Source organism: Aspergillus aculeatinus (genome assembly GCF_003184765.1).
Source record: "Aspergillus aculeatinus CBS 121060 unplaced genomic scaffold BO66scaffold_8, whole genome shotgun sequence".
In the NCBI taxonomy this organism is placed as follows: Eukaryota; Fungi; Ascomycota; class Eurotiomycetes; order Eurotiales; family Aspergillaceae; genus Aspergillus; species Aspergillus aculeatinus.
The window spans coordinates 24,110-50,376 of NW_020291477.1; the positions used below are offsets into that span (position 1 = coordinate 24,110).

Consider the following 26,267-nt stretch of genomic DNA (forward strand, 5'->3'; position numbering starts at 1 on the left):
AACTTGCCAGTGGCATGAGGGCAGTGGCTAGACCCGCGGGCTGGACTATACCGTAGTAGTCTAGGTGACCTAGCGGCGGGGGCTCGAGATGTCGTGATCAATTTGGGAGGAGGGAACAATCTCGCCCTATATTGACCCGCAATTTAAGGAGATGCTTGAGATGTCAATCCGATTATCTTCTCTCTTTTGCCCCCCTCGGCAAACTGCCGGTATCTGCCAAATTGGGAAATCCTTCCTATCAGGAGTTACCTGCCTGAGTCGTGGACATTTCCCGATACAGTCGGCGGATAGTAATCATCCTTGTCCTTAATGGCTGAAGTATTCAGTAGCTGCTTAGTTAGTATACTTTAGGACTTGTGCATGCAGCTGTTCATCCACCTGACGATGTTTGAGCGTTGCAGCACAAAGGGCTTCTCCGACAGGGAGGGGTGGGAGGTGGCGCTTTTCATTCGATTTGGGGCAAATGAACAAAAAGTAATGACGTCCGGGAAAGACAATCTTCTCAGGGGTCTCGAACATAAATGAACGAATGGGGACTAGTGGGTTTTCTCTTCTTTTATGGAATTGCAGCCGGGTGTGATACCACCTATGCTTTGAACACCCTACTGAGATGACTTGATATAACCTTCCAATTGCGTCTTATCATGAGTTAGGTCATTACCGTTGACGATTCACGAGTCAACTATCTTTAGGGTGTACGATGACGGCTATCGGACTCCCAAAGCTCGAGGACATGTTAGGTCTTCGCCTGCATCGCTCTCACTACTGCTATCGCCCTAGAGCCTAGTGCTCTCTAGCCTTCAATTGAGGAACCTCAAATGAATGCGACATATACTAAGTGCCATGGTGATTCATGCTGCGCAGTTCTCTACGCCTATTACCAGCTATGCCGAAATACTCATCATAATAGTAACACGCATGGCTGTTGCAGAATACAATTCCTCTTCCTTCCTTCTGGCGTCAATCTCATATTTATAATCATCTCAAGCACTCCAAATCATGAACCCTTGGAGCATCTCGCAAACCCTCACGAAAGGGTCTCTACCACTTCCTCACAAATTGAAAACTATCAACCACGCCGACCATCGCGCCACCACTCTCGGACCCGGAGATAAGATAGAAGGGAGAAACAACAGCGTCAGAACACAACATAAAATCGCATTCTAGACACCATGGCCTAGGATAAACAAACCCTTGCTCGCTGAACAGCAACGGTCTCATCCCTCCTCCACTGCCTGATAGACAGACTCCAGATAGTACTTGTGAGAAAGTGGAGAGAAAGACATCACTGCCTCGCATCCTCCCACCGCTTTACCACCACCTCCACGATCTGTCGTAGTCCTTCCATCTCCTCCTCGACCTGAAGCCCCAGCGAGGTCGGGTCGAAGCTGCTCCCCACGTAGACGGGAATGCGCAGCCTGCGGGCGAGGATTTTGGCGACTCGGGTGGTGTATTCCACGCTGTTGGGGGCGGAGTAGATTGTGGTTGAGAGGGGTGTGGTGGGGGATTTGAGCTAGGGGTTTGTTGGTTAGTTGCAGGTGGCTAGCGTTTTGGTGTTGTAGGTGGGCATGGGCATGGGCATGGGCATGGGCATATGCGGTATGGATATATGTGATGTAGAGGGCATCGAGGGCGAAGGTATGATATTCGTGCATGAGTGAGGAAAAATTCAGTGACCCCATCAATCAAGGTGTGTAAAAGAATATGGGTTCAGGTTCATCCTGAGCATGGGGACCTGTTTTGATGACGCAGATCTATCTATATTGTCCACTACACTTACATCAGGCATCGCGTAGATCAAACTCCCCATCGGCTTCACTGTCCCCGCTGAGTCGCCCGGGGTCGACGTAGCGAGAAATACCATGGCACATGTGTCCAACAAGGTCAGATGAATATGTGCTGTCGTGTGAAGAGCCTTGGGCAGTGGGAAGGAGATCTCCTGCGGGTGGAGGCGGGGTGGGATGGGCTCTGCTGCTGTCGCCATTTCCCTGGGTCCAGGAATCAAAGGCCCTGAGTGTTTACAAGATTCGTTAAGCCGATAGACCGGTTGCTTGTGAATGAGCCGAAAAGAGCTGTTTGTTTTGCCAATGGCCCGAAGTATAGAAAGATTGAAGATGGGCTGGAAGGACTGCCAGTGCCAGGCGAGGTCTCGTTCCGCTTCTGGACTGGGAATCTCATTTTCCCCGCCAAAAACAAAAAGAAAAAGAAAAAGAAAAAGAAAGCGGGTCTCTCCGCGGCGGGCGGCCCTCGAATTCCATCTTCCGGCTTTGGAGTCTCATCATCGCTTGTCATTTTTCTCGCACGCGAGTTTCTGCTTGGAGCTAAAGTTTTCTTGTTCTTGGTGTTATCGCTGCCTGGGATCATTTGTTGTTCTTTCCTCCCTGTTCGAATGTCTGGAGCGATCGTCTTATCTCAACATGTCACACGATATCACCCACTCCGTCAAATCGGAACCCCACGATGACTCGGAAGATGTGCGAAGCTGGGCCGGGGACTTCGACCCGTTGGCCGACGCCGATGAGCGGCGGGTGCTTTTTGCTGCATTGGATTCCTTCAGGTGCGTGCGGATGGTCTGTGTGGTACAGCTTCTGGAGCTTCTGGTGTCACCGTCCTATCTTATCGTTCGTGGTTGTATGTAGCCATGATTACTAGGTTCTTGCTCTACGCTACGCTAGTCCTACAGTGAGGGGAAGGTCGCCATTTCTCCAACAATCCATGCTTCGCATCACCATGATGGCTTTGAATACTTGAAAATCTGCTGACCATGGCAGACAATATCGGAGAACGGCGCATATGAATACAACGCATCGGCGGCGACAAGCATTCTACGCGCTGCCCTCGGCGCATTGGCAGATGCTCGCCGAGCCGCCCTTCTCGATTCTGGAGCACTTCAACCGGGTAGACGATGCTATCGACATGAATGCGGAGATCGCGGACGCGATTCTCGCCACGGGCCTATCGTCCTTTGGCTTGTCGCTCGACCCGAACCCGGAGGACCTCCGGGAGAATTGGCACGGAACGGCCAACACCTCCGATGTCAACAAGGCCCATTCGACTTTGAGGCAGTTCTACCGCGACTGGAGCGCCGAAGGGCGCGCCGAGAGAGAAATCTGCTATGACCCGGTCCTCCAGGACTTGCGCACCGAGTTTGGTGCGCGCACCGCTGCGGGCCAGGAAATCAGGGTGCTGGTCCCGGGAGCTGGCCTGGGTCGCCTGGTCTTTGACATCGCTCGGGCAGGCTTCTCACCCGAGGGCAACGAGATCTCCTATCATCAGCTTTTGGCCAGCAGCTGGGTCCTCAACCACACCCTCGGTCCTCAGAAGCACACGCTCTACCCCTTTGCCCTGCACTTCTCGAATCTGCTGTCGCGGGAGCAACAGCTCCAGACAGTGATGATTCCCGACCGACATCCGGGCACTGTGATGGCAGAAGCGCAGGAGAACCCAGAGGGCCCTCCTTTCGGCCAGATGAGCATGTCGGCGGCGGACTTTGTGGTGCTCTACCGCCAGCCTGATAACCGAGAGGCATTCGATGCGGTGGCCACGGTCTTCTTTATTGATACCGCCCCGAACCTGATCCGGTATATCGAAACGATTCATCACTGCCTGAAGCCGAACGGGCTCTGGATCAACGTCGGGCCGCTGCTGTGGCATTTTGAGGACGGGGCCAACCGCAGCCACGAGAACAGCCACGACTCGCAGGACCAGGGGATCAGCGAGCCAGGGAATGTGGAGTTGACGGAGGCCGAAGTGTTCTGCCTCGTGGAGCGGATGGGCTTCGTGATCGAGCAGCGCCAGCCGGCACACGAACGGCCGTTGTGTGGGTACATCCAGGACCCCAACAGTATGCTTTTGCCGTTGTACCGGCCATCGCATTGGGTGGCCCGCAAGGAAAGCCACTGAAATCTTTCTCTTTCTTGAAAATTATCAAAGTCATTCAGTATATAGACTAGATAATATATAGGGTGGATCAAAATCGGAGTCGGAGGGTAAGTACAGTGCATGTATGTACTGATCATACTGTACGGGAAACATATCAAGCCAGGGATCGGGTGGAGCTGTTCAGCCGCAGCCTTGAGCCCGACACCAAGACAAAGAAAGAAAGCGGCGATCCAATTCAATTTAACCCATCCAAAATTGCCCATCCCGGGCGAGGCTTAGCGGCATTGGGGCCAAAACGACGGATGATGGTTCCATCGCAGGCTCAGGAACTAGAAGAAATGAGCGAGGCAGAAGCATTCTTCTAGAGAATAGAAAATCATGGTAGACCGATACTGTACTGTACTGTACTGTACTGCACTGGCTTATACCTCTTTCTCTGCGCCAATTGTAAACAATCAAGTCACTAGGTCAATCAAACCAATTGAGGTTGCGGCCTAATCAAGGTCCCGATAGATCCATACTACAGAGGCAGGCGTGGTAAGATACTGTACTGCTGTAATGAATGGTATGGAACCTAGTGTTGAATGGACCAGACTTTCGATACCTTGTCTGGGAATTCAATCATATCAAAAGCATGAACCTGAAAGCATTATGGTTCTATGGTTCTTTCTTTCTTTCTTTCTTTTCTGTTCAATAGGGTGAAGTGCTCTGTACTCTGTACTGTACCCTGTTTAATCCACCAGACCGGTAGTCGGAAGCCGATCATTCCAGAGAGAATTCCAGGGCGCATTTCACCTGCTAGCAATCTGACAGACAGTCAGTCAGTCTATCGATGACAAACCGGCTTCGGCTCCAGCTCCAGCTGCTGTGCTGTCTGTCTGACACTTCTTTTTCTGTTCTCTTCCTCTTGACCCAAATCATCAACCTTTAACATAATTAGAACCCATTCCGCCGACTCAGCCCTGTTGTTTAGTGGATGTTGAAATTGTGGTTCAAGTTGTTATTGTCGTTGTTTGTTGTCCCCGCAATCTGATTCTCCCCACTCTCTCTCTCTCTCTCTCTCCCTTCCTTTGATTATCCATCCCATCCTCACTCAATCCCTCACTCTATCGCGGGCACTGCCTCTTCCTTCTCCCTCGCCATTTTTGGTCCCGCTCGTCTTACATCCTTTCCTTTCTTTCTCAATCTCTCTCTCTCTCTCTCTCTCTCTCCCCCTCTCTTCTACCACTTTCTTCTCCATCTCCGTACTCTTTTCTGTTGTTATTTTCTACTACAGCACCGCCCCTTTCTCCAACTATCCACTTTTTCTTCTCTCCTCTCTTCTCCTCTTTTCTTGTGCTGCCGCTGCTGTTCCTCCCTCGCGTCCGCCTCTTTTCTTCCCCTCCCCGCCTCGTATCCCCTCCTTCCTCTTCCCTCTCTTTGTTCGTCCCCATCCGTTGCTTTTAACGGTTGTGCACAATCAAGGACCTGATGAGCTCACGCTTAAACTTCAAATCGTTCACCTTTGGGACGAAGCGCAACAAGAACAACTCAACTCCGCAACCTCTTCCCGTGTCGACACTATCCAGCCAGGGAATCAGCACTGCGCCGTCGACCAGCACTCTCGTCGCTCCTCCCTCTTCCACCTCGCCCAGCTCCCCACCCTCCGGTCACAGTTCCTCTACCACCAGTTTACCCATGAACAATCAAAATCCTTTGGGCCGCCCCCCGAGTTATACTTACAACACGGTGGGCCGGCCCACCAGCCCGCTGCCGCCTGGCCCTCATCACCCACCCTCCATCAATACCAGCCTGCAGTATTCGCAATCTCCGATGGGAGCGCCCCCCGGGTATGGACTACAGCAGCCCATAGCCCCGGGTATGACCCCTGGTCTTCATCAACCCCAATACTTGCGCAACCCCGCCGTCGAAGTCGAGGGCGCTGGCCGTAGCAAGGCCCAGCTGATCGTCGGTATCGACTTTGGGACAACCTTCTCTGGAGTCGCTTTCGCCTTTGCGACCAACAACGAAGCTCGGGAAGACATTATCACAGAGTGGCCTGGGGCAGGCACTCACACCAAACAGAAGGTGGGTCCAAACAATCTCCCCGCACCTCATATGCAGGCTCCCCTAGATTGCTCACTCGATTCCCGGTACCCCCCAGATCCCAACGGTGCTGTACTACGACCAATATCAGAAGGTGGTAGGATGGGGTCCGGATATTGCAGATGCGCTGGCCCCGACTGGTTACCCCAAGCAAGGGGTTCAGAAGGTCGAATGGTTCAAGCTCCAGCTCATGCTCTCCGGCAACACCTACATCGACCCCATTAACCTGCCGCCCTTGCCGCCGGGCAAGTCCGAAATCGATGTCGCCGCCGACTACCTTTTCAAATTGCGACAGGCAATGCGGGCCCAGCTTCAGAAGACCCTCGGCGAAGTGTTTACGCGAGAAGAACGGAACATCCGATACTACCTTACCGTTCCGGCCATCTGGAACGATGCAGGGAAGGCAGCGACCCGGGCGGCAGCTCTTCAAGCTGGGTTTCTACGCGACGAGAACGACAACCGCCTCACCCTGATCTCGGAGCCGGAAGCAGCTGCGCTCTTCTGTGCTAAAACGGGCTTGCTGAACCTAAAAGTGGGCGACGCCATTCTGATCGTAGACTGCGGTGGTGGTACGGTCGATCTGATCGCGTATGAAGTCGAAGAAGAGTCACCCTTCAGTGTCGCAGAATGCACGGGTGGCTCGGGTGATTCATGCGGTTCCACTGCTCTGAATCGGAATTTCAGCAACATCCTTAGGGCCAAGATCCGCAAAATGAAGCTGCCCGATGGCTCACGCACCGCCGGCAAGGTCTATGCCAAGTGTATCATGGACTTCGAGAATCGTATCAAAGCGGACTTCCGCAACAACGGCCAAAAATGGGCGGTAGACGTGGGAATTGAAGCCGACTTCCCCGATGCGGGCATTGAGGAAGGATACATGACGTTCACGAATGAAGAGATCCTGCAGTGCTTTGAGCCGGTGGTTAACCGCATCCTCGAGTTGGTGCGCAATCAAATTATCGCGATTCAAGCGCAGAACCGATCGCTCCAGGTATGCCGACGGATGTTTAATGTGCAGTGTCCCGTGACTGACCTTGATCCAGAACGTCCTCGTGGTGGGTGGATTCGGTGCTTCGGAGTACCTCTTCCAGCAAATCAAGTTGCATGTACCGCCACAATATCAGACCAAAGTTGTTCGACCTATGGATTCGGTTGCAGCGATTGTGAAGGGTGCCGTGACGGCCGGAATCACTGAGCGGGTAGTCACCCACCGTGTCGCTCGGCGGCACTATCTGATGGCAACGCTACAGCCATTCAAAGAAGGATATCACCCCGAACAGTACCGAGTTCCCAGTCTGGACGGCCGCGATCGCTGCAAATACACGCGGCAGATCTTCATGCAGAAGGGCGAGCGAGTGAAGATCGGCGAGCCGGTCAAGGTCAGCTTTTTTCGGCAGGTTGCCCCCGGCGCCACCCTCATGTACGAGGATATTTTGTATGCCTGTGACGAGGATGTGTGTCCGGAGTACACGAAGGACCCACGTAAGCTGCTCTTTCTATGAAAAACTGTCCATTCAGCACTGACAAAAATCCACTGCAGGCATCAAGGAAGTTGTCACCCTCACATCGGACCTGTCCCGCAAGAACCTGGAAACAGACTTCGAGCGCATGGACACACCCCAGGGAACCTTTTACCGCGTTTACTTCGACATTTACTTGACCCTCGATGGTAGCGAGTTCAGCGCGGAGCTAGTGTGCCAGGGTGAAGTAATGGGACGCTGCAGGGCCAAGTTCCGCTAGTTCCAAATACACCTCGAGAAGAAAGGGGGAAAGGGAAAGGCTACAGATATGATGATACCCGGTAGAAGAAAGAAAGAACTCGGACCCAAGGATTTCCCAACCATATGCGATATATAAATCTCATGACACACGCAATCACGCTGCACTGGGATGGCGTTTAATATTCTTTTTTCTTCTTGTTTTCCATTTGGCCCACTGACACTTCTCTTCCCTGACAATCATCGACAGATTCGCACCAGGGAACCACCCACCAACTCTGGGATATACTTTTGGATTGATTGTGCTATGCTGCTTTATATCTCTTGATACCTTTTGATCTCCAAATGCTCTGATGCAATGTAATTTGTGATTTGGTCACCATAGCCAAAATACTGGATTATGACTAGTTTGAGTCCCTGTTGCCGAAATAGAGTCTCACCTTGGTTTCCGGGCCCCAGTGGCCCGCTGAGCCCTTCTGTTAAGTTGGCACTAGCAGGATGCAGAGGATTTCCTGGTCTTGGAAGCCATGTTAGTGCAAGCATGTCCTGGTATATTCTCAACATCCTCGATCTCTCCTAGCCTAAGACAATCCCAGCCTAGGTTATACATACAGCATACGATCTTCAACAGCTCCCTACCTCTCGATCTGGTTATCTTCGTCACATAGTCAATCAAATAGTCAAGGACAAGCTGACCAAACAGCCAACCACCAACGCCCTCAAATATTGAAATGGAAAGACGGAGGCTATTGCCAGACCCACTTCCTTACCCCGTAGAGTACGATCAGTCTACTTACCAGGCCCAAAAACTGTACTTGGGTAGTGGATGTATGTGGAAAGGGGAGAAAGAGAAAGAACAAAAGAAAGAAAAGAAAGATATCGAGGTAATAGGTGTGTGAAAAGCAGGCGGCAAAAAAAAAAAAAGATCGCCAAACATCCCACTCCATACATCTTCTCTTCCTTCTATACTTGTGTATCAAAGTCAAGGTAGAAACTCACCAAAAAAAGAAAGAAAAAAGAAAAAGCCCCCCCCCCCCTCCCAAAGAGGGAAAGAAAAGAGGAAAGAAAAGGATAAAAGTGATTAGAAACCTAGAGAAAGAGCATTCCGAAAGACCCCTCCTCTCGTACGCCCCGGACCTATCTCCGTCAAGACATACCACCCTTTTCTCCATAACAAGAGAGCCGACACACACCAAGAAGCGACAACGTTTGCGCAGGGCTTGGGTGGAACTGATTCAACACTAGAAGCCGTACGGTAGGTAGGTTGGTAACCTACTTGCCTACTTGTCAAGTGATGGTTACGTACTATAGTAGTTGTTGATAAGTATATACCTCTTTTACTGATGACATTCACCATGGAAAAGTCAAGGTATACCTACAGTAGGTGTACAGTACTGTACATGCTCCAGAAATCAACCCAACTATGATCGGCCAACGGCCCTCCCCCACCCCTTCCCCCCTTTTCGCTGCCCTTCTCTCTCCCCACCGTCATCAACCATGACGACAATCCATGCATGACATAGAAGAGAATCCCACCACACAATGAAAAGCACAAAAAAAAAACAAAAGATTCGATCACGCGCCACATCTGGATAAGGGTGGTCGGTCTGGGCGTCGAAAAAGTGGGGGTAAAAGGAGGGGTGGAGGGAAGAAGGGGGAGAGAGAGAGAGAGAAAAGGGAAAACAAGCTGCTGCATGGCTTAGAAAGGAACTAATGCGTGGCGTTGGTTATCTTTATTTTCTATCTCTTTGTGGGTTCTCAAATTTGTTTGCCATATATTAGTTTGTATTTGTCTATGGCATTGTTGTCTCGATAATCGAGATACTGACGTTATGTACTAACTCTGGCCTTGATTCTCTCCATTTGCCACGAGGGCTATTTTCTTTTATACAATATACGAGAATAGCGAACGAAACCGGTTCGGACTGCATTTACATATCCTTTCTGTTTTACCCTGATTCTGCCGTTCCGAATGATCCGAGGCACAAGAGAAGCATTCGTTGAGGTTAGTAGAGTATGAACACGGAATCGATCTTGAGTGGTTCTTTCTGCGGGCTTTTTCGGATGCGAGATGGCGGTGCGCATCAGATCTTATTGGAGATGCATGTTTGCTTGAGAACCTATCAGATTCGCCTCGGATGGGGGTTCTCCGAGGTCAATCTATTGGGAACCGGGGAGCCTTGACGCCTGATCTGACGTGGTCTCTATACCAGTATTCCTTAGATGTAGAAGTTGTATCAACATACATAATCAGGAATCGGGCTTGGGTCGTGAAGCTGCCCTCGGAAAAATTGTCTGCTTGCACCACAGGGTATGTATGCCACGGTAGCCTGTGGCTCGACCATGTCGATCATGAGTGCTCGACAGACGGGGATCCTCAAGGCTGAATGATAAGAGGTTGACCTTGTATCAGTCTATCGTCGTTCCATTAGAGCCCAACATCCGAGGGAGATGCTGATCACAGACTCGTAGCCGAGCCGGCTCTCCTGGTATCTGCCCATACCTCGCTAGCAAGAATGTTCGTACACTTTGCTGAAGGATGACTGAGAGTTGCATTCCACGCATGACTTCTCGACGCAGTGGCGACAGTCTTAGAGGACGCTGGAGAAACAAGCCCAATGCAAATCCTCCGTCATGGGCAAGGACAGAGAAGGACAAGCTTGAGGGAACAGGGTTAGCGAGCAAGTCTGCAGGACCCCGACAACCGTACGGATTCAAGCCTGAACTATCACCCCACGCCAACAGTAGGACCTTCCATTTGCGGTAAATACAACCGCATGATGTCTCGCTCTTGCCCGGGGCTTCCAGCTCGGACGACATAGGGTCCCTTGAGTTGAAGCCAAACGAACGCAATTACCTTGTCGGCTCGACTGCAAGCAAGAGGAGGCGTACATCATCACTTCAGATGTAGCTATACTCGTCAGGATTTGGCTCCTCCGGGTGTCCACGAGACCATGCCTCGTTATGGCTCCCTGTCTTTAACGGTCAAGGAAAGGCTTTTCATGCATGTCTGTCAGTTGAACTCTCGGAATAACTGTCAATCATTGCCGACTGCCGTCACATGTGTCTCAACCCAAGCACATGTATGATCCAAATCCACTTTGACCAAATCAACACGGATACTGGGCCATAACCCGCAATATCATGAGCTAGGGCCATATTTTCAAAAGCGGCTTGCGTAGGTCGACAAGCTGACAGGCAGGTCTAAGCCAGCCTCCCTTTCCCGGATGATTTCCGATATCCCAGTCTTGCTCATGATTGTGGCTCGAACAGAACAGAATCTCAAGCTTGCGGAGACAGTATCCTTATCCGCGAGACCAATCGGTCATGCTGGAGATCAACGGTTAATGACACTGGCATCATCGAGGCGTTCCTGTTCAATGACGAGATTCTGGTTATTGAAACGACACGCTCGCGAAAAGCACCGTCTGCGCCATGTTGGACACCTCGCTGATCCCGGCACGATGCCTCCGACTCGTGTTATAGGTCTCGATGCAGAAGAGGTAATGCTGCCGTTGCTAACTTGGTCATCACACCGTGGGCTGAGTGCATTCGATGGGGTTATAACAAGCTCTGCTAATTCAATGACAGGTCGATAATATGCAGCTCCTCGAGGGTCAGCAAAGTGTCAGATCCACTCAACCCCAGATCGAGCATCGTGCATGATGGCAGGAAGCTAGGAAAGAGCTCCAATCTCCAAGACCCAAGCTGCCTTCACAGCGCCACTATTCGCGAACTGGCCCCGTTGTCGGTGGGCCCGGGTTGTATTCGGCTGAATTGAGCATTGGAACCAATGAGGATGGGATTATCTCGGCCGTACCAAGCGTGTGATAGTAGGTAGATGTGGTAATCCCAGGTAGGGAGACGTTTGGTGGTTAGAAGGAGAAAGGCCGAGAGCACATCGTGAGAAACGAGTCTGGAGTGCGCAGGATCACATGATGACCTATCACCTGCAAAGCCCCATACCATGGTCATGTCACATGCTGCCAGACTTCAGAACCAGGAAGACAGAAATCGTACATCGAAGAAAAGGAAGTGAGAGCCACAGCCAAGCTCGTCCATCGCCGGTTACGACCTCCATGGGGCTCCAAGCCTCCAAACCTCTGACCTTCTCCGCTTCTGTAGCGTTAATCTACCTCGCATCGGAGGGTGTCTGCAGCTATCAATTTTAGGATAAGAGCACAGGGGCGAGATTCAGCCATGGATGTGCATCCTTGCTCTCCCTACTATGATGTGCGGCGACATTAACTCCAGGCCGTGGCTAGGATTGGCCATTGTACCTCTGCTGGTTTTAGACGCTGGGTCAACAACCAGTCCTGACACAAGTACGAACGAACTTCTCTGCGCGCCCATCCTTTGTCCCGCGCGAGGGAGTAGTAGTTACCCATTTCGGCACTATCTATTATCACCACCATGCGGAAACTCGTGGAGAATCATTGCCTTGTATCGACTTAGCCAGCCGTCCGTGCACTAGGATCCCATCCTCCTAGGACCATTTGTGGCCCAGTCGAGTCCCACAGACATTGGATCGCAGCTTCCTTTGGGGCCTCGAATGCTCTATCTCTGAATCGGTCCGTAAGTGTGGAGTAAGAAGAGGAGACTACTTGGTCTGACGCAAGACTGGATTGAAGAGGGCGAGGTCAACACTATGGAGTAGTGCCGTTTGGCCCGCTGGGCTCGCAATCCTGGCCCACCCTTTGATTATCATAGATGAAGTGTAATTTCTTTTTCTCGCACCGCGTGCCAGCTTATCAGCTCGGAAGATAATGTCCTATCCACCTAGACGTTGGGATGCCTGGCCAGGCCTTCAAGAGGCGATCGCGGTGATGCTGGAAAAGGGCCGATCCATGGTGATGAACCAATTGGGAGAGGTAGAACTCCACTAGAAGCACTAAAAACTCCCTGGTCCAAAGTCTGCCATGGACAGTCTGACACGAAAGGCAACAGGTGCGATACCATAGGCGTCCTACCAGCCGTTGGTTTATCTCGGAGGATTTGACATCGTCGGTGGCGGGTGAAAACCAGAGGCAAGTGCTGTAAGCCTGGGAAGTGAGAGACACGAAACTGCTCACTAGCCGGGAGTCGATGATGAGAGGATCTAAGGTTTGCCGAAAGGGTTTGAGAGGCAACTAAAAAAGAAAAACAAGAAAGGGAAAATCGAGGTAAAATGAATTTCAGAGCCCAAGAAATCTTTTTTTTTCAAAAAAAAAGGGCAATGAAAAAGACCAAAAATGGGCAAGAAAGGAAAGGCAGCGAGGAAATTAGGTGACGAGCGGAATCAGGGAATAGGCAAAACAATGAAGAGGGAAAAAAGCGCATTCCTCCTTGAGACACCACCATCGGCAGCACCCTGAAAGGAGCAAACGTACCGGTTCGCTCGAATAATTAATTCCTTGCTGACCTGCGGCAAGCGCGCTTTGCGCGACCTGAAGCGGTTGCAGCGCAAGACCCCAGATGGGAAGAGAGTGGAGAGCTTGTCTTAGACGGTCCCGAAATCTGGGCTCATGCTGGAGAGGTGGATCGCCCGCTGAAATCTGGTAGCCTTCTTTCTTTCATTGTTCAGGTGGGCAACATGTTGTGGTTGCTGCTGCTGCTGCTGCTGCTACTGCTCCTGGTGGTGTTGCTGCGGCCACTTTTATCGCTCAATGACTAGCATGTTACTCTTCTGCAATGTATGCAATGTATGTATATGCACATCGCATCCAATCTCGCTAGTCGGTTCATGGTGTAGGGTCTGCGTCCCGTGGGGAACGCAGTAAAGGACTGGCTGTGACGGCTAGAGGGACTGCAAGGACACCTCATAGTACGTCAGAGTCGATTACATACTTTCTCTGAACGACTTAGCCTCGAGATAGTGTCACTGCCGCTCCGAACCCGTCTGACCAGTCGCAGCGTCCGAAATGGCCAGCAGGGCCGGCACGTCAATGAAGGCTGATGGAGACCTCCTAGGTGCCTTCAATCGGTCTCCAGCATGGCAGGCAGACCCCGTAGAATTTCATAGCCGCCTAATTGATGACCGTCGTCCTCTTACGTTGGAGCTGATGACCAGCCGATGCCGAGCTGATGCCGGCTCACGCAGGATCCCACGCGCTTTTTCTCGGCCCATCGCTCACTCTATCGCACAGGGGATGGAAAATGTAGGATAATTTCTCATCAATCCGGTCTGGAGACATGCCTGCCCGGCTTTCATGCTAAAGTGCGCCATTTCTTTCTCATGCTCCTTCTGTCGTCGCGAAACCGATTTCTTCTCTCCTGCGTCCGCTCCGGGGAATAAAAGACGAATACCGCTGGGGCGGAACCGCAGGAACCTGTTAGACAGGGGAATCAATGTGTTCTGAACTCGGATCGGGTTCAGCTCACGAGGTCTTTCCAATCGAGGCGCACAGACAAAAATACGCGTGGGCTCCGCCTGACGATTTTCCTGGGAAGGCGCAGAGGTACCGTCACAGCCATGACTATTCTTTTCACCATCCCCATGGTATGTGAGTAAGCGCATTAAGTTCGTGCCACACTCGCTCAGCTCGAGCGAGTAGATAGGTAATGCTACCGTCGCAAGTATACTGGAGGCTTAGTACATGCTCCGGCTGCGGATCTAGAGCGGAGACGGACCTGCGCATCGTTGGGTCTACTAAGCCACTTAGAGTTCGCCTTTCGATGGGTCCTCCTCCCCGCGTTCACCAGAAGGCCCCAGTCGACTTGGATTTTGACAAAATGCTGGATAATTTGGTTGGATCATGTGGATGCTGTCAGGTCTTTTTCTTTTTTCGGGGCGGCGAATTGCGGCTTTTGCGGGGAAAGACAGAACGTATCAGAAACCGACCCAATGTACTGAATCCGGAATGTAGAAATCCCCTTGTTGATATCGTCTGACCTAATGATGATCCCGGACACTATAACCTGCCGTCACGAATATAATTGGGGCCATTACCCTCACCGGGGGAAGGGTTTCGCCATCGTTAGTGCGGCCCCGGTCTGGTTTGCATTGCGAAGGCTTTGATATATAAGAGTGGTCAAAGATTCTTCGCAAACCGGCCTCTATCCTCAACCATCTCCCTTTTTGTGTCAGAGCTTATCTTACACTTTTCCGTACAAAGTACTCTCAGCGGGCGATGAATACCTCTATATGCGTCGGAGTCGCGTTTGCGTTTCTTTTCCTTATCATTTCGAAGATCCGAAAGACCCTCCTGTCAAGATGGGTCTCCACACCAAACAATGAGGTGAACTGCAGTGACCTCAAGCCATACCCGGCTCAACCCATCAAAGGCCGAGAGAGGTACCGAGTGATGATGGACGTCCGGAGGTTAGACGTGGCAAACTGGCTCACTGTCGACAACAACTACATGGATGAGCATGTTGTTCGGGGTCAATTATTGGAGAAGGAAAAGAGTAAAGTGCTGCAATGCCTTCCAGAGTCATACGACGCGTGCATGGAAGCATTGGAGGAGGTGGTCGACTTCCTTTGTCAACGGTTCTCGACGGTGTTCGAACGAAAGAAGTCCGGTAACGAGTGGACCATCCATAACAAGATGACGGGTGAGACGTTTGTCGTTGGTGGAGAGAATAAGGAAATCGATCCGCTCGAGGTTGCCGTGAGGTTGACGATGGAGGATCTGAGCATCCTGATGAAGAACGAAGACGACGAATACTACCTGTTAGTATACACTATCGCGACCTCATTATCGTTTACTTGGACAGTGACTGATGATTTCGGGCAGAGCGGCCAGCGCAAGTCTATTCCCGGTGGGATGGACGGTGCAGGAACGTATCGGGTGGACGATTTCTAAACTTCACAATCCTGTGCCTTTGTGGCACCAGCAAGTCGCTAACTCTGTCAGCAAGTGAGTGGCCTCCTTCATAGCTCAGCCGCGATGAGTGAGGAAAGAATTGCGGTAATTGATTTCTTCAATTCTAGATTTCTTGCTCGTCTGACTCCAGAGTCCCCGATGGAAAGATCTAATTACTTCGTCGAAGTAAAAAGACCCGACGAAGAACTGTTCGATATTCTCTACCGCCCGACTTCGTTGTCCGAAGACAATCCAGATCCATCCCCGCAGGATATTGTGATTCGACGTGAGCGTCAGACATTCCGTCGATTACCTCGTACGGGAACGATTGTGTTTGGTGTCAAGACTTTCTTGACAACATTGGAGGAACTGCCAATGCAAGAGCTGCAAAATCTCGCGAAGGAGATCAAGAGTTGGCCCGAGTATGTGGGAGAATACAAGGGTCGGGAAATTTGGGGACCAAAAGCACTCGAGTTCTGCGAAAAGAAAACTCGGATGATGGAAAAGCAGGAGGTCTAATGAGATGAAGGAAGAAAAAGAAGGAACGGAATGAAGGCAGGCGCGGAAACAGCATTGGTGGTATTTTGCCTTTCACGCTTCACGCTTCATGCTTCACGCTTCGCGCTTCGTATCCCTTCGTTGCATTTGGGCCAGCAAATCGATGGAGAGGGCGGCTGTCTGATTATTATTTGCAAAAGTCACTGTCCTTAGCATTGCATCTGTACTTTTGAGCCTGTTTTGTTTTGTTTTGTCTTGATATCCGTTGTTGGGCTGGTTGTCTGTGGTTCTACTCATTGGCATGGTAGAGATTGGGTGGTTTGTATGATTGATGAAGGTTATAACACTGAACCATAATGAGGATGACGTTTTTCATGGACAAAATTGACCTTGGATAATGTTTTTGAGCAACAGGTTGCATTAACATAAAACCATAATCATCGAATTAGGATTCAAAAAGTTTTACAGACGTTAGCGACGTGGGGATATGATTGAGATGAAACGAAGCCAGTATAGAGAAGCCGATGGATGTACCAATGGATTGGAACATCTATCGAGTATGCAATAGTTATATAGAGAATATTGTATGTTCAATTAACAGTTCTACAAGATGCAGGACGGGTATATTATGTAGGTGTCACATTTCTCAGATCTTAGATCGTGGCGGTTCATCCTGCTTGAGCCGTACGACACCCTGATTCTCTCCAGCATTAGCACTGACTCAAACCAAGTGGGGACTTCGAATACGTAGGACAGCCATACCTCTTGCGTGCATGTGGCGATAAGGATTCCATCTTTGGACCAGAACTTCTGAAGAACCAAGCCTCTTCCCTCGCCAGCCCACGGACTTTCCATCTCGGAGAACATCCATTCGTCTGCTCGGAATGCCCAGGGATTGTGAAAGTAGATCGAGTGGTCAAGGCTTACCATCATGCCCACTTCCTTGTGTTCTTTGGGGTCCTGACTCGTAGCCTTGCTCAAAGCGCCCTCTAAGCGACGGCGAAGCTCCACGGTCTCTTCCTCTTTTAGCTCCTTCAGCGCACGTGCAATGTCTTCATCATCTAGATCTGACGGGTTCTTGAGAGCTTTGAGAAGCTTCTCGAGCTCGGCCGGCGAGGAAAAGCGTGGGATATCGTGAACTCTTGACACAGTGCCGATGAAATAGCTGTCGGTAATGTATGCAAGGGCGGATAGGTGGGCACGGTGTCCTCCTGCATCGGATATCTTCCCTCGTGACCGGAAAAACCGTCTGACCTTTTTGTCTTCCGGGGCCAAGTGACCTACAAATTATTAGTCCACGACGTCAAGGGAGACCCATCACTCCGCGTTCGAATACTGACGATTTACAATCCCCGCTCTGTGTGATTCGAATGGTCCGCCGCCTGATTGTTGGAATGCCCGTTTGGCACCAGGTTCCGACTCCTCTGGTAGCGCGACGGATGGCATAGATGAGGCATGCTCAAGCTTTTTCCTACCGCCACTGTTGGCTTTGCTGAAACTCAGTGTGGTGGTGAAAATAGGTCGACCGCGCTGCCTAGCTTGCACCGTGCGGGTGGTGAAACTTCGACCGTCGCGGACTCGCTCGACATGGTAGACGATGGGGATTTCAGAGTCGCCGGCCAAAACGAAATAGCAATGCATGCTGTGGACGGCAAAATCATCGGGGACAGTTCGCATCGCGGCGGCAAGAGATTGGGCGATGGCGGCACCGCCGTAAATGCCTCGTGCGCCCGGAGGATGCCAAAGAGGTCGGGTGTTTGTGAATACATCCTGGTTGGATTAGGCGGAATCAGAATTAGCCCCTCAAAGAAAGAAAGAAAGAAAGAGAGAAAGGAGCAAGTGTCATACTCTGCCCACGTCAACCACAGGGGTCAACTCTAAGACGTTCTCTATCGGCGCTTTCGAAGGGTCCAGTGGCGGGGGTTCGAACAAGGTCACGGATTTGGCCATAGTGGGCATACACAGTCCCTAACAAGCACAGGAAGTAGTCTTGAATGATTGCAAAGCGCTGAGATATGAAGGGCGCTCTTTTAATTTGAAGCCCAAGTCGGAAAAAGGGTCAGAGTTCAGGAGTCAAGACAACTTTTGGAGGGGAAATTTGGAGTCTTCACTTTCCAAGTCCCGCCCTGCTGTTCCGCGCGGTCTGTCCCAATTGGGTAATTGCCGAGGTTCCATTTTTGTGGATCGGATTATGAAGTGATCTTCATGGATAGAGTCGTTCGTTAAGTCGTGGTTAATGTACATTGATCTGGTATAATGGGGTGTCAAGACGAGATCATTCAGTGTCAGCCTCGGCATGACTTGGGAAGTGCGACCGTCAACGTGTCAGATGACAGCTGTTGCACAGCGGCTCTAATATGACTATAGATGCTGTACTTACACATGCTCCATTCTGTCAAACTTGATGCTGAAATCTGATGTACGGTGGGTATGTCTGCCAGAGGCATGAAAGGCCGATTGTTGAAGTATGAAATTCAATGCACTTTCTGTCTACCTTGAGCAGCACTCATAGCCGATCTATTTTCAGACTCTACAAAATTAGGCACCTATCACAAACCATTTCCTACATCAGCATGGTCGCTGTGCCTAGGCTACGCTGAAAGTAGACCCAAAAGAGTGAAATGGTAGAGAAGTAGATTCAAAGACACAGCTCTATGAGCTGGTGGCCCGGTGCCACAGCTATATACTCTAGATTCGCTATGTTTCAGATGGTGTTAACAAGCGACGACTAGACTGGATTGGAAACCTGGGAAAGGTACTTGAAATGATGATATAATTGACTACGACAAGAGTGAGCTTCCAAGTGCATCGACGAGATCAGAAGTGTTGCTGTTTTATACAACTGTTTTGCGCAACCGTGACCACATAAAACACATATCCAATATTCTCAGGGAATCCGGGGGCATCTCATCGAAAATAATTCTCCTCCCGAGGAGGAGGTATGAAGGTATCCCAGCCCTTTCCAGGATTTACCAGCTCGGGAGCCTTGACTTGGAATGTCTTGTGGTACACCTTGGAGCTTCGCTTCTTCTGAGAGGACTCTGGTTCTAAAAGTCGCTGTAATTGCTGGCGCTGCATCTCTTCATCAGTCAAGTGCGGGCGATGGCGATGACCCGCTCGAGATAAACCGGGGATGTCCCACGCGAAGGCACATAAAGCTCCAAGGCCAGAAAGAAAAACGAAGGTGCTAGAAAGGCCAAGGCTGACGATTTCCAGGCTGCCCATAGGGAGCAGATTTCGACAAATGACGTTGAGCAGGACGTTCAAGAGAGCGAGGAGGTTTGAACCCAGGCAAGGTCTGAAAAAGCATTAGCTGGATGGAATGGAAGATCGTCAAGGCGCACGTACAGAAACAGAGAATAAAGCAGGAAATTGCGGTCCTGAGACTGAAAGCAGACGACTGCGAGCGACAAAGAGTATGCAATGGCGATGAGGATGAAAGCTGCGATTGTCGTGGGTGTCTTATTCGCAGGGAACTCGGCTTCGTCATCCCCGAAAGCTAGAGGCAGAACTAGAAACCTTCACAAACAGACTTATCAGCACCTTGTTCTATGCGTTATTTGCGATGGACAAGGACACACCCCGCAAGAAGCACTTGCGACGAAAATGCCGCGGAGAATTTCCATAGTGGACTGACGAGCTGTAGCGGTGTTTGTCGCTCCTGCGATGCTACAGAGACTTCTTGAAGTTGAGGGGTAGACATCGCAGGTGATCCCCAACCTACAGCTTCTGTGAGGGTCAAGGCAGCATCGACAGAAGCTGTCATCGGTGTGGTCTTGGGTGTAACTTGAACCAAAGTGAGCGCGAGGAGCAATACGTAAGGGAGGCGATGTTTGATCTAAAAACCGGCGGTCAACGAAGAAACCACGACGAATACGGCGCGGAAAGTGCGATGTACGATGCAGATATCGCAGTAGAAGACGATGGCTGTGCAGCTGATGGACGGATTCGAGGCGCATGGCAGCAGGGGTAAGAAACGCAATCGGTGCCAGTAAGAAAAATAAGATGGCAATTATAGAACGTGGTCACAGGGGTCGTGCATCATAATCTCTGGCATTCATTTGATCAAAACCTTGACGGCCGCGACTGATAGATTTCAGCGGGCGAATGGCGTGGAGTCAATGGCTGCATACTAGTTTAGTGCTGCTGCTATAGCTTCATCTGTTTTGCGGTTGCTCAGGAGTATTCAATGTCGATCAGTCTTGTATAGCTCGCAACCCACGTGTGATGCAGGCTGCCATTTTCCATATGTGCGAGGGCTTACTCCGTTTTCATCCCCCCCCCTCTCCCTGTGTATTACTAGATCGTTATCTTATGCATGTCTGAGGTCAAATCCCTCACAAGACACCCAGGATGAGTAGTTTGAGAACGGGAGGAATTGAAGTGGTGTGGGGGGAGGGGGTTGGAAATCGACCGAAGGATTTTGCTCTGGCCCGAGCACTTTATCAGCAACAGTCGACAACAGCCTGTCGATTTATGTGGCCCCACTAGCTTGCAGAACCTACCTTGATTCTGGAGGTCTGAATAGGAGAGCAATCTGTTTTTTTGATGGCTTATAGTCAACTATATAGTCCATACTTGTATTTCCAGGCCCCCGAGATCGCTTCTCCTCTTCCTCAGCTGTATGGATTTCGGGTTCTGCGTTGATCAGGCGTTACATGATATGAGTAGTCTCCAGGAAGTCTGCAATGATACTAGTTGACATTGAGATTCTCTCGTTGTCTTGGCGGGCTTCGTATTGTCGGCGGCCTTGTACGTTAGACCCGGCTGAATTCCGTTGACTTGGAGTATCACAACAAGCCCATACAAGCTGAAGCAAGCCGGATTTGTCGACTGTCCAGTCTCTAGTCGCTACAGCAATTCTTAAATCACGAAACCCCGAAAAGTCCGCAGAATTACTGCAGCATATGTCGTCATCGAATACTTATAGTCAAGCCTTGGGACACCAGAGGCGAAATCATCATGGCAAGTCGAGAAGTCATATCAGACTATGTAATTCTGATGTTTTTGAAACTGTGGTTAGTGGAAGCCATCTAGCTCAATACTGCCACTTTAGTCAAATTCGGCGGAAATGCAGCGCTGATGCTGAGAACCGTTTCTCCTACGCTTTTGATCCCGCCCATACTATCACAAATACTCAGTGTCTCGACCGGGAGCCACTCCCATCAATGGTGATAAATGGTATACCTCTCGAATAATATCCACATATTTCTCCGTAGTTAGCTTTCAAACAACATATAGTCCTTTCTCGGAGGAAATTGGATTGCCTATGGCACATGTGAGGCCGGAAAAGTTTCAAGAATTGCTATGCTGGATGAAGCCTGGGGTTGTCGGCCGCGGATTAGCAAATGAGGCAATATCTCTTAGAACCTGAGCAACATGACCACTAGCTGGTGTAATTCGATTCCTCGAATCAGTCGCATTGCTCTCCGGGTGCATATACAAATTCGCGCCTCTGTCAGTGCCGGACATTGCCTCTACCTGAGAGTACAATTGACTGTAAGACATCCTTTATGGCGTTGTAGAGATCGCCAAAAGGATACACGAGTTCTTCTTTCGCAATATGGCAGCATTCTCACTGGTTTTTCATTGCCATATTTCGCGTTCTTCCGTCGGATGCTCTGACTTAGAAGCTAACGGAGCGGAGCCTTAGGTACGTGTCAACCTTGAAGGTGATGCAGGGTAGTAGGTAATGCGACAGACCGGAGCGGAGGCCGCAGGCGTCAAACCTTGTATAAGATGTATCGACTCTTCCAGGGGGGCATTGTTCAGTCGTAGGCGTCGCTCGGCGGGAGTACGAGAACTGTAAACTGAATCAAAATCATAGAATAGTCTATGAGTAGCTCTGAAATGATGTGAGTGACAGCTTGTCTCCCGAAAGTACGGATCGGGCTTCAGATTTAGATTACTGTACCCATGGTTGATTGAGTACGTCGTCAGCATCATTGTAAGATAGGCCCGCATTACATCAGTCCCGCATCGCCTCCGTGAAGAAGCTGTCAGGAATAGTGACACAATCGAGATGTTTGAACACCTTGTGAGCGACAGGGTGTAGAAACCCAAATTTAGCATGATGGATGAGATCCGCCTGGATATCTCGGTCGGCTTCCCGTTGACCGAAGGGGATTCATGCGCCAATCCGGGACCTCGTCGGGCTGGGCGGAGTTCCAAGGATTCAGGTTCTTTTACGGTCAGAGAGGATCCGAGGTCAATTGAATATTGCTAGTCCTCTTAGCAATATGCGTGTCAATTTAAGGATAGATAGGGAAGAATGAGAGAAAAGGCCGTCACTACCTAGGTAACCATGGAGGATGTCATTGTGTGTGTGTCTCTCTTCATCGAACAAGTATGGCGGGTAACTAACGGGAGAACGGGGACTGGAATGCCTCAGGCTTGGAGGAGGACTTCTCAAGATCTGACAGTAACAACAGTATTAACAATATTATTATTACTTGGTAGGAAAGCCACCAGCCACTTGTCGAGAATTTCCTAAGACTCAACAGTAGACGAGTAATTGGGAGATTGGGGGTGATTCAGTCAGCCCTATTACCCTACCAATGCTATCATTAGCATTACTCAATTCCTTATACTATGACGACGTTTTTCTTTTTTTCCCTTCAATAAGTTTTGCCATCATTATTGCCATGTGTTGACCGGGAGATCGGATTTAAAGCGGTTCCAAGGCGCGGTGCACTGGCAGCGAAAAGTTTTCGGGTTCCGCTAGCCACTAGGGCCAAAAGCAGCGAGGTTCCGGCCATCCCTTTCAAACTAGTCCTAGTCGACTCTTTCACTCCCTCCCCCGTTGCCGGCCGCCTCCCGAGTCCATTTTCTTCCTTTCCAATCTCTGCAAAGCTTCAATCGCTTCGCTCTTCTTTCCCTTCCCCCTTCCCCCCACACTCCTCTCCTCCTTTTCCTTTTGTTTTTCTATAACATCCCATATACCCTTTCATACATAATGTCCGTCACTACCCCTAAGGCCGACGCGCCTACTGGCCTTGCCCTTTACTCCAGATTCGCCTTCGCTGGTGCTGTCTGCTGTTCCGTCACTCACGGAGCTCTCACTCCTGTCGATGTGTAAGTCGGACACCGTCTCGTCTCGCCCACGTCGCAATTGAAGAACGCGCTCGGTATTTCCGCCTGTGCGCGCGCTTGATCGACTTGCCTATCCTGCCATCCGACCATGCCCGTTGCTGACGTCCTCTCTCTTTCTCGTGCCTTGCAGCGTCAAGACCAGAATCCAGCTCGACCCGGTTACCTACAACCGTGGTATGATTGGTGGTTTCAAGCAGGTCATTGCCAACGAGGGTGCTGGCGCTCTCCTCACTGGTTTCGGTCCTACCGCTGCCGGTTACTTCCTCCAGGGTGCTTTCAAGTTCGGAGGTTACGAGTTCTTCAAGCAGCAGTGGATTAACCAGCTCGGTTACGAGACTGCCTCCAACAACCGCACCGCTATCTACCTTGCCTCTTCCGCCACCGCTGAGTTCTTCGCTGATATCGCCCTGTGCCCCCTTGAGGCCACCCGTATTCGTCTTGTCTCCCAGCCTACCTTCGCTTCCGGTCTCATGAGCGGTTTCGGTAAGATCCTCAAGAACGAGGGTATCGGTGCTTTCTACTCTGGTTTCGGTCCTATGCTCTTCAAGCAGTATGTCTTTCCGCGACTTCCCGGCCGGCCCGCGCCCATAAGCAAGGATATGCGCCATTGCTAACTTCCGGCAGGGTTCCTTACACTATGGCCAAGTTCGTTGTTTTCGAGAAGACAGTCGAGGCTGTCTACGGCTTCGTTGACAAGAACTCTGTCTCTGAGGGTGCTAAGACTGGTATCAACCTTGGCTCTGGTCTCATTGCTGGTTTCGCTGCTGCCATCGTCTCCCAGCCCGCCGACACTATGCTCTCCAAGATCAACAAGACCCCCGGTGAGCCTGGTGAGGGTACCGTTTCTCGTCTCATTAAGATCGGTAAGGAGCTTGGTCTCCGTGGCTCTTACGCCGGTATCGGTGCTCGTCTCTTCATGGTATGTTCACTCCTCAAAGGACGACAGATTTGGACTTTGAAGGCTAATATCCTCTCCAGGTTGGTACCATCACCGCTGGTCAGTTCGCCATCTACGGTGACATCAAGGTATGTGGATCTCTGTTCGTCAGCTGCTTCCAAAGCAGATCACTAATTCAGTATTGTAGCGTCTCCTCGGTGCCACTGGTGGTGTTGAGATTGGCAAATAAGCGTCGAATTGTACGATTACTTGATCATGTTAGACCTTTAGTTTTGAAACAATGCATATATATTAGATTAGAGCATGATTCTGCGAGGTTGGATCCCGCCGACGCCACCAACGGCGGTTTGTACCAATCCGGCGTAGGTACTGCCGATCGCATCGGTTGGGAATAGTACACTAGTATACTTGAAGCGTTACTGTATGTTTGTCATGATATCAGGGATCGAGATGACTTGTGTAACTTACTATATGTGTGGATTAACATTGTTCATGAACACATCAGTATAGGAGTGGAGTGTCAAAGCACCCATAGCCCTTCACCACACTCATCTCATCCACGTCGGCATGCTTGGTTTTGTATGACCACCCAGCAACTGTATTGCTTAGAAATTCAGAGCCCTCTGTTGTCTTCTTCCAGATACAGGTCCCGATCACGCCGAGCTCCGATACGACCGGGCCCGAACCAATGCCCTGCGGCGACATGAGCACATTATACACCGCCGGCGAGTGGATGCGCTCCATCAAGATGTATGCACGCCACGCGGAACGCGCAACCGAAGCCAGAAAGTCAGGTATATCCGCCCCATAGACATTGTGGCCCCCACCCTCATGTGACGGTTTCAACACGTAGTTCTCCGCGACATCTGAATCAGTTGCCCAGTTTCGAGCCCGCAGACCCGCTTGGGACTCATCCAGCGGATACATGGGTACAAACGTCTTTCTGATCTTGGCCGCCTTGTTCGGTGACAGGAACCTCTCCACAGATCCGGGCTCTGTGAGGGCTTGCTGAACCTTCTTAAATGTGAGGATCTGTGCCAATAATGATGGGCATTTGATCGCTCGGGATATCTCCAACCGCACTCGCGCCCTCTTGCTTACATGGTCGTATTCGTCGGCTTCGTAGCCTGCGCGCAGGTAGACGACGGAGATCTCGATTGGGACTTGTGACTGCAGCCATGGTGGGTGAAAGAGCAGCTCTTTCGTTTCGGACAGGGATGTGGTTTCGAGTAGATCGTCGCCCCATTCGACACGGTAGGCTGGGATGGGACTGGCTTGATTCCACAGCGCATATTCGACGGGCCGCTCGTCAGCAATGTTGAAGTTCTGGGGCTGGACAAGAAGGAGGACTCCTGTTTCTGCAGCTACCTTGCTCTTTGCTTGCCCATAGAGGGCGTGCGCTTCTGCGAGGCAGGCAGCTAGTGATTGAATATTGTTGTTCTCGGGCAAGGCAGCAAGACCAACAGGTGAAGTTCCGTTTGTGAGGGAATTGTATGCCCCTGTACGGGTGAAATGGCGGTGCATATCCACGGTCTTTTGTGCGTGGGATGCCCCGGCGCAGGAGAAGGTATTGAACTCTACTTGCTTCAGCTGCGGGATGGAGATAGAGCCGTCGGCTGGGTCGATAGCCAGCTTGGAGGTTCCATCGCCTTGAAGCATGTAGTCCGAACGAAATATTCCACATGAAATATTTTGGGTGTACCCACCTACGCGCTTGACGTCTTGGTGTATCTCCCACAAAGCCGCAGCAAGTGGGTTGACTTGAAGGATCTCCTGCAGGGTTGTCTGTATCCAATGCTCGTCCTCGGTCATAGCACAGTACAGCTCGTTATAGATGCTCTGCAGTTTTAGTGCTTCATCGAATTGCGCTCGAGGGAATGGCGTTGGGAACAGCGTGACTCCGATGGGACAGCAGAGGACACTGTGTGCAGATTGGCTGCGGACGCGCTTGAGCAGGAAGCCATGATTTATCTGCCAATCTTGAACGCTGGAAGCCAGCCAGAGGCCTTGCTCCTCGGATAGTGGTGGAGGGTACATGTCAGGTTATTGTTCACATGGATGTACAGTAGATTTGACACCATTGATCATCTTATCTCAAACATGGATACAACATAATGAGAGAGTAGCAGTCCGCTCACCACAGAGATCTGCACTGCCTCACTGCCTCATGGCCTACCTAGTACCTAGTACTGATGGGCCTAGGACTGATGCGCATGTGAACGATTGTCTTTTGGCACTTGAACTGATTAAGTGTCCGTCAATCTGATTTTATTCCTAATGTAGTTAGCGCGCTGACTCCACCGTATCCGC

At 50.7% G+C, this 26,267-nt stretch overlaps 9 protein-coding genes across 9 annotated transcripts; 5 read left to right on the plus strand and 4 right to left on the minus strand.

Moving 5' to 3' along the window:
* Nucleotides 1-796: 796 nt before the first annotated feature.
* Nucleotides 797-2,343, minus strand: BO66DRAFT_343085 (proteasome assembly chaperone 4 family protein). The gene is made up of 2 exons (XM_025644485.1): nucleotides 1,781-2,343; nucleotides 797-1,513 (listed from the first exon to the last, which is right to left on the minus strand). The coding sequence occupies exons 1-2, from the start codon at nucleotides 1,982-1,984 to the stop codon at nucleotides 1,286-1,288; spliced, it is 432 nt and encodes a 143-aa protein (XP_025506909.1). The 5' UTR covers nucleotides 1,985-2,343; the 3' UTR covers nucleotides 797-1,285.
* On the plus strand, nucleotides 2,305-4,074 carry BO66DRAFT_389205 (N2227-like protein). The gene has a single exon (XM_025646743.1). The coding sequence runs from the start codon at nucleotides 2,794-2,796 to the stop codon at nucleotides 3,901-3,903; it is 1,110 nt and encodes a 369-aa protein (XP_025506910.1). The 5' UTR covers nucleotides 2,305-2,793; the 3' UTR covers nucleotides 3,904-4,074.
* A 961-nt stretch (nucleotides 4,075-5,035) lies between these two features.
* BO66DRAFT_234890 (Hsp70 family protein) lies at nucleotides 5,036-7,854 on the plus strand. Its single transcript, XM_025642788.1, has 4 exons — nucleotides 5,036-5,949; nucleotides 6,026-6,958; nucleotides 7,011-7,449; nucleotides 7,508-7,854. The coding sequence occupies exons 1-4, from the start codon at nucleotides 5,353-5,355 to the stop codon at nucleotides 7,705-7,707; spliced, it is 2,169 nt and encodes a 722-aa protein (XP_025506911.1). The 5' UTR covers nucleotides 5,036-5,352; the 3' UTR covers nucleotides 7,708-7,854.
* A 3,920-nt stretch (nucleotides 7,855-11,774) lies between these two features.
* Nucleotides 11,775-12,311, plus strand: BO66DRAFT_234924 (uncharacterized protein). The gene has a single exon (XM_025642789.1). It carries the CDS (start codon nucleotides 11,890-11,892, stop codon nucleotides 12,157-12,159), a length of 270 nt encoding a protein of 89 aa, XP_025506912.1. The 5' UTR covers nucleotides 11,775-11,889; the 3' UTR covers nucleotides 12,160-12,311.
* A 2,319-nt stretch (nucleotides 12,312-14,630) lies between these two features.
* On the plus strand, nucleotides 14,631-16,399 carry BO66DRAFT_389207 (heme-dependent oxidative N-demethylase family protein). The gene is made up of 3 exons (XM_025646744.1): nucleotides 14,631-15,336; nucleotides 15,401-15,523; nucleotides 15,598-16,399. Exons 1-3 carry the CDS (start codon nucleotides 14,972-14,974, stop codon nucleotides 15,986-15,988), a joined length of 879 nt encoding a protein of 292 aa, XP_025506913.1. The 5' UTR covers nucleotides 14,631-14,971; the 3' UTR covers nucleotides 15,989-16,399.
* A 135-nt stretch (nucleotides 16,400-16,534) lies between these two features.
* Nucleotides 16,535-18,205, minus strand: BO66DRAFT_389208 (acyl-CoA thioesterase II). The gene is made up of 4 exons (XM_025646745.1): nucleotides 17,816-18,205; nucleotides 17,308-17,737; nucleotides 16,730-17,247; nucleotides 16,535-16,661 (listed from the first exon to the last, which is right to left on the minus strand). Exons 1-4 carry the CDS (start codon nucleotides 17,915-17,917, stop codon nucleotides 16,614-16,616), a joined length of 1,098 nt encoding a protein of 365 aa, XP_025506914.1. The 5' UTR covers nucleotides 17,918-18,205; the 3' UTR covers nucleotides 16,535-16,613.
* Nucleotides 18,206-18,874: 669 nt separating this feature from the next.
* On the minus strand, nucleotides 18,875-19,670 carry BO66DRAFT_435535 (uncharacterized protein; the record flags this gene model as incomplete). The annotated part of the gene is made up of 3 exons (XM_025650856.1): nucleotides 18,875-19,265; nucleotides 19,316-19,486; nucleotides 19,549-19,670. The coding sequence occupies 3 exons, from the start codon at nucleotides 19,668-19,670 to the stop codon at nucleotides 18,875-18,877; spliced, it is 684 nt and encodes a 227-aa protein (XP_025506915.1).
* Nucleotides 19,671-22,868: 3,198 nt separating this feature from the next.
* On the plus strand, nucleotides 22,869-24,259 carry BO66DRAFT_389211 (putative mitochondrial phosphate carrier protein (Mir1)). The gene is made up of 4 exons (XM_025646746.1): nucleotides 22,869-23,609; nucleotides 23,684-23,978; nucleotides 24,038-24,085; nucleotides 24,145-24,259. Exons 1-4 carry the CDS (start codon nucleotides 23,236-23,238, stop codon nucleotides 24,184-24,186), a joined length of 759 nt encoding a protein of 252 aa, XP_025506916.1. The 5' UTR covers nucleotides 22,869-23,235; the 3' UTR covers nucleotides 24,187-24,259.
* Nucleotides 24,248-26,144, minus strand: BO66DRAFT_468897 (glutathione synthetase). Its single transcript, XM_025652686.1, has 2 exons — nucleotides 24,426-26,144; nucleotides 24,248-24,356 (listed from the first exon to the last, which is right to left on the minus strand). The coding sequence occupies exon 1, from the start codon at nucleotides 25,992-25,994 to the stop codon at nucleotides 24,459-24,461; it is 1,536 nt and encodes a 511-aa protein (XP_025506917.1). The 5' UTR covers nucleotides 25,995-26,144; the 3' UTR covers nucleotides 24,248-24,356; nucleotides 24,426-24,458.
* Between the last annotated feature and the right edge of the window lie 123 nt (nucleotides 26,145-26,267).

Coding starts and splice junctions, on each gene's coding strand:
- BO66DRAFT_343085 (XM_025644485.1), bottom strand. CDS start 1,984: ATGGCGACAGCAGCAGAGCCCATCCCACCCCGCCTCCACCCGCAGGAG. Junction 1,514..1,780: donor TGATCTACGCGATGCCTGAT/GTAAGTGTAGTG, acceptor ACAAACCCCTAG/CTCAAATCCCCCACCACACC.
- BO66DRAFT_389205 (XM_025646743.1), top strand. CDS start 2,794: ATGAATACAACGCATCGGCGGCGACAAGCATTCTACGCGCTGCCCTCG.
- BO66DRAFT_234890 (XM_025642788.1), top strand. CDS start 5,353: ATGAGCTCACGCTTAAACTTCAAATCGTTCACCTTTGGGACGAAGCGC. Junction 5,950..6,025: donor GCACTCACACCAAACAGAAG/GTGGGTCCAAAC, acceptor GGTACCCCCCAG/ATCCCAACGGTGCTGTACTA. Junction 6,959..7,010: donor CGCAGAACCGATCGCTCCAG/GTATGCCGACGG, acceptor ACCTTGATCCAG/AACGTCCTCGTGGTGGGTGG.
- BO66DRAFT_234924 (XM_025642789.1), top strand. CDS start 11,890: ATGTGCATCCTTGCTCTCCCTACTATGATGTGCGGCGACATTAACTCC.
- BO66DRAFT_389207 (XM_025646744.1), top strand. CDS start 14,972: ATGGACGTCCGGAGGTTAGACGTGGCAAACTGGCTCACTGTCGACAAC. Junction 15,337..15,400: donor GAAGACGACGAATACTACCT/GTTAGTATACAC, acceptor GATTTCGGGCAG/AGCGGCCAGCGCAAGTCTAT. Junction 15,524..15,597: donor GTCGCTAACTCTGTCAGCAA/GTGAGTGGCCTC, acceptor CTTCAATTCTAG/ATTTCTTGCTCGTCTGACTC.
- BO66DRAFT_389208 (XM_025646745.1), bottom strand. CDS start 17,917: ATGGCCAAATCCGTGACCTTGTTCGAACCCCCGCCACTGGACCCTTCG. Junction 17,248..17,307: donor CAGAGCGGGGATTGTAAATC/GTCAGTATTCGA, acceptor AATAATTTGTAG/GTCACTTGGCCCCGGAAGAC. Junction 16,662..16,729: donor TCGCCACATGCACGCAAGAG/GTATGGCTGTCC, acceptor GGAGAGAATCAG/GGTGTCGTACGGCTCAAGCA.
- BO66DRAFT_389211 (XM_025646746.1), top strand. CDS start 23,236: ATGATTGGTGGTTTCAAGCAGGTCATTGCCAACGAGGGTGCTGGCGCT. Junction 23,979..24,037: donor TCGGTGCTCGTCTCTTCATG/GTATGTTCACTC, acceptor TATCCTCTCCAG/GTTGGTACCATCACCGCTGG. Junction 24,086..24,144: donor CCATCTACGGTGACATCAAG/GTATGTGGATCT, acceptor TCAGTATTGTAG/CGTCTCCTCGGTGCCACTGG.
- BO66DRAFT_468897 (XM_025652686.1), bottom strand. CDS start 25,994: ATGTACCCTCCACCACTATCCGAGGAGCAAGGCCTCTGGCTGGCTTCC.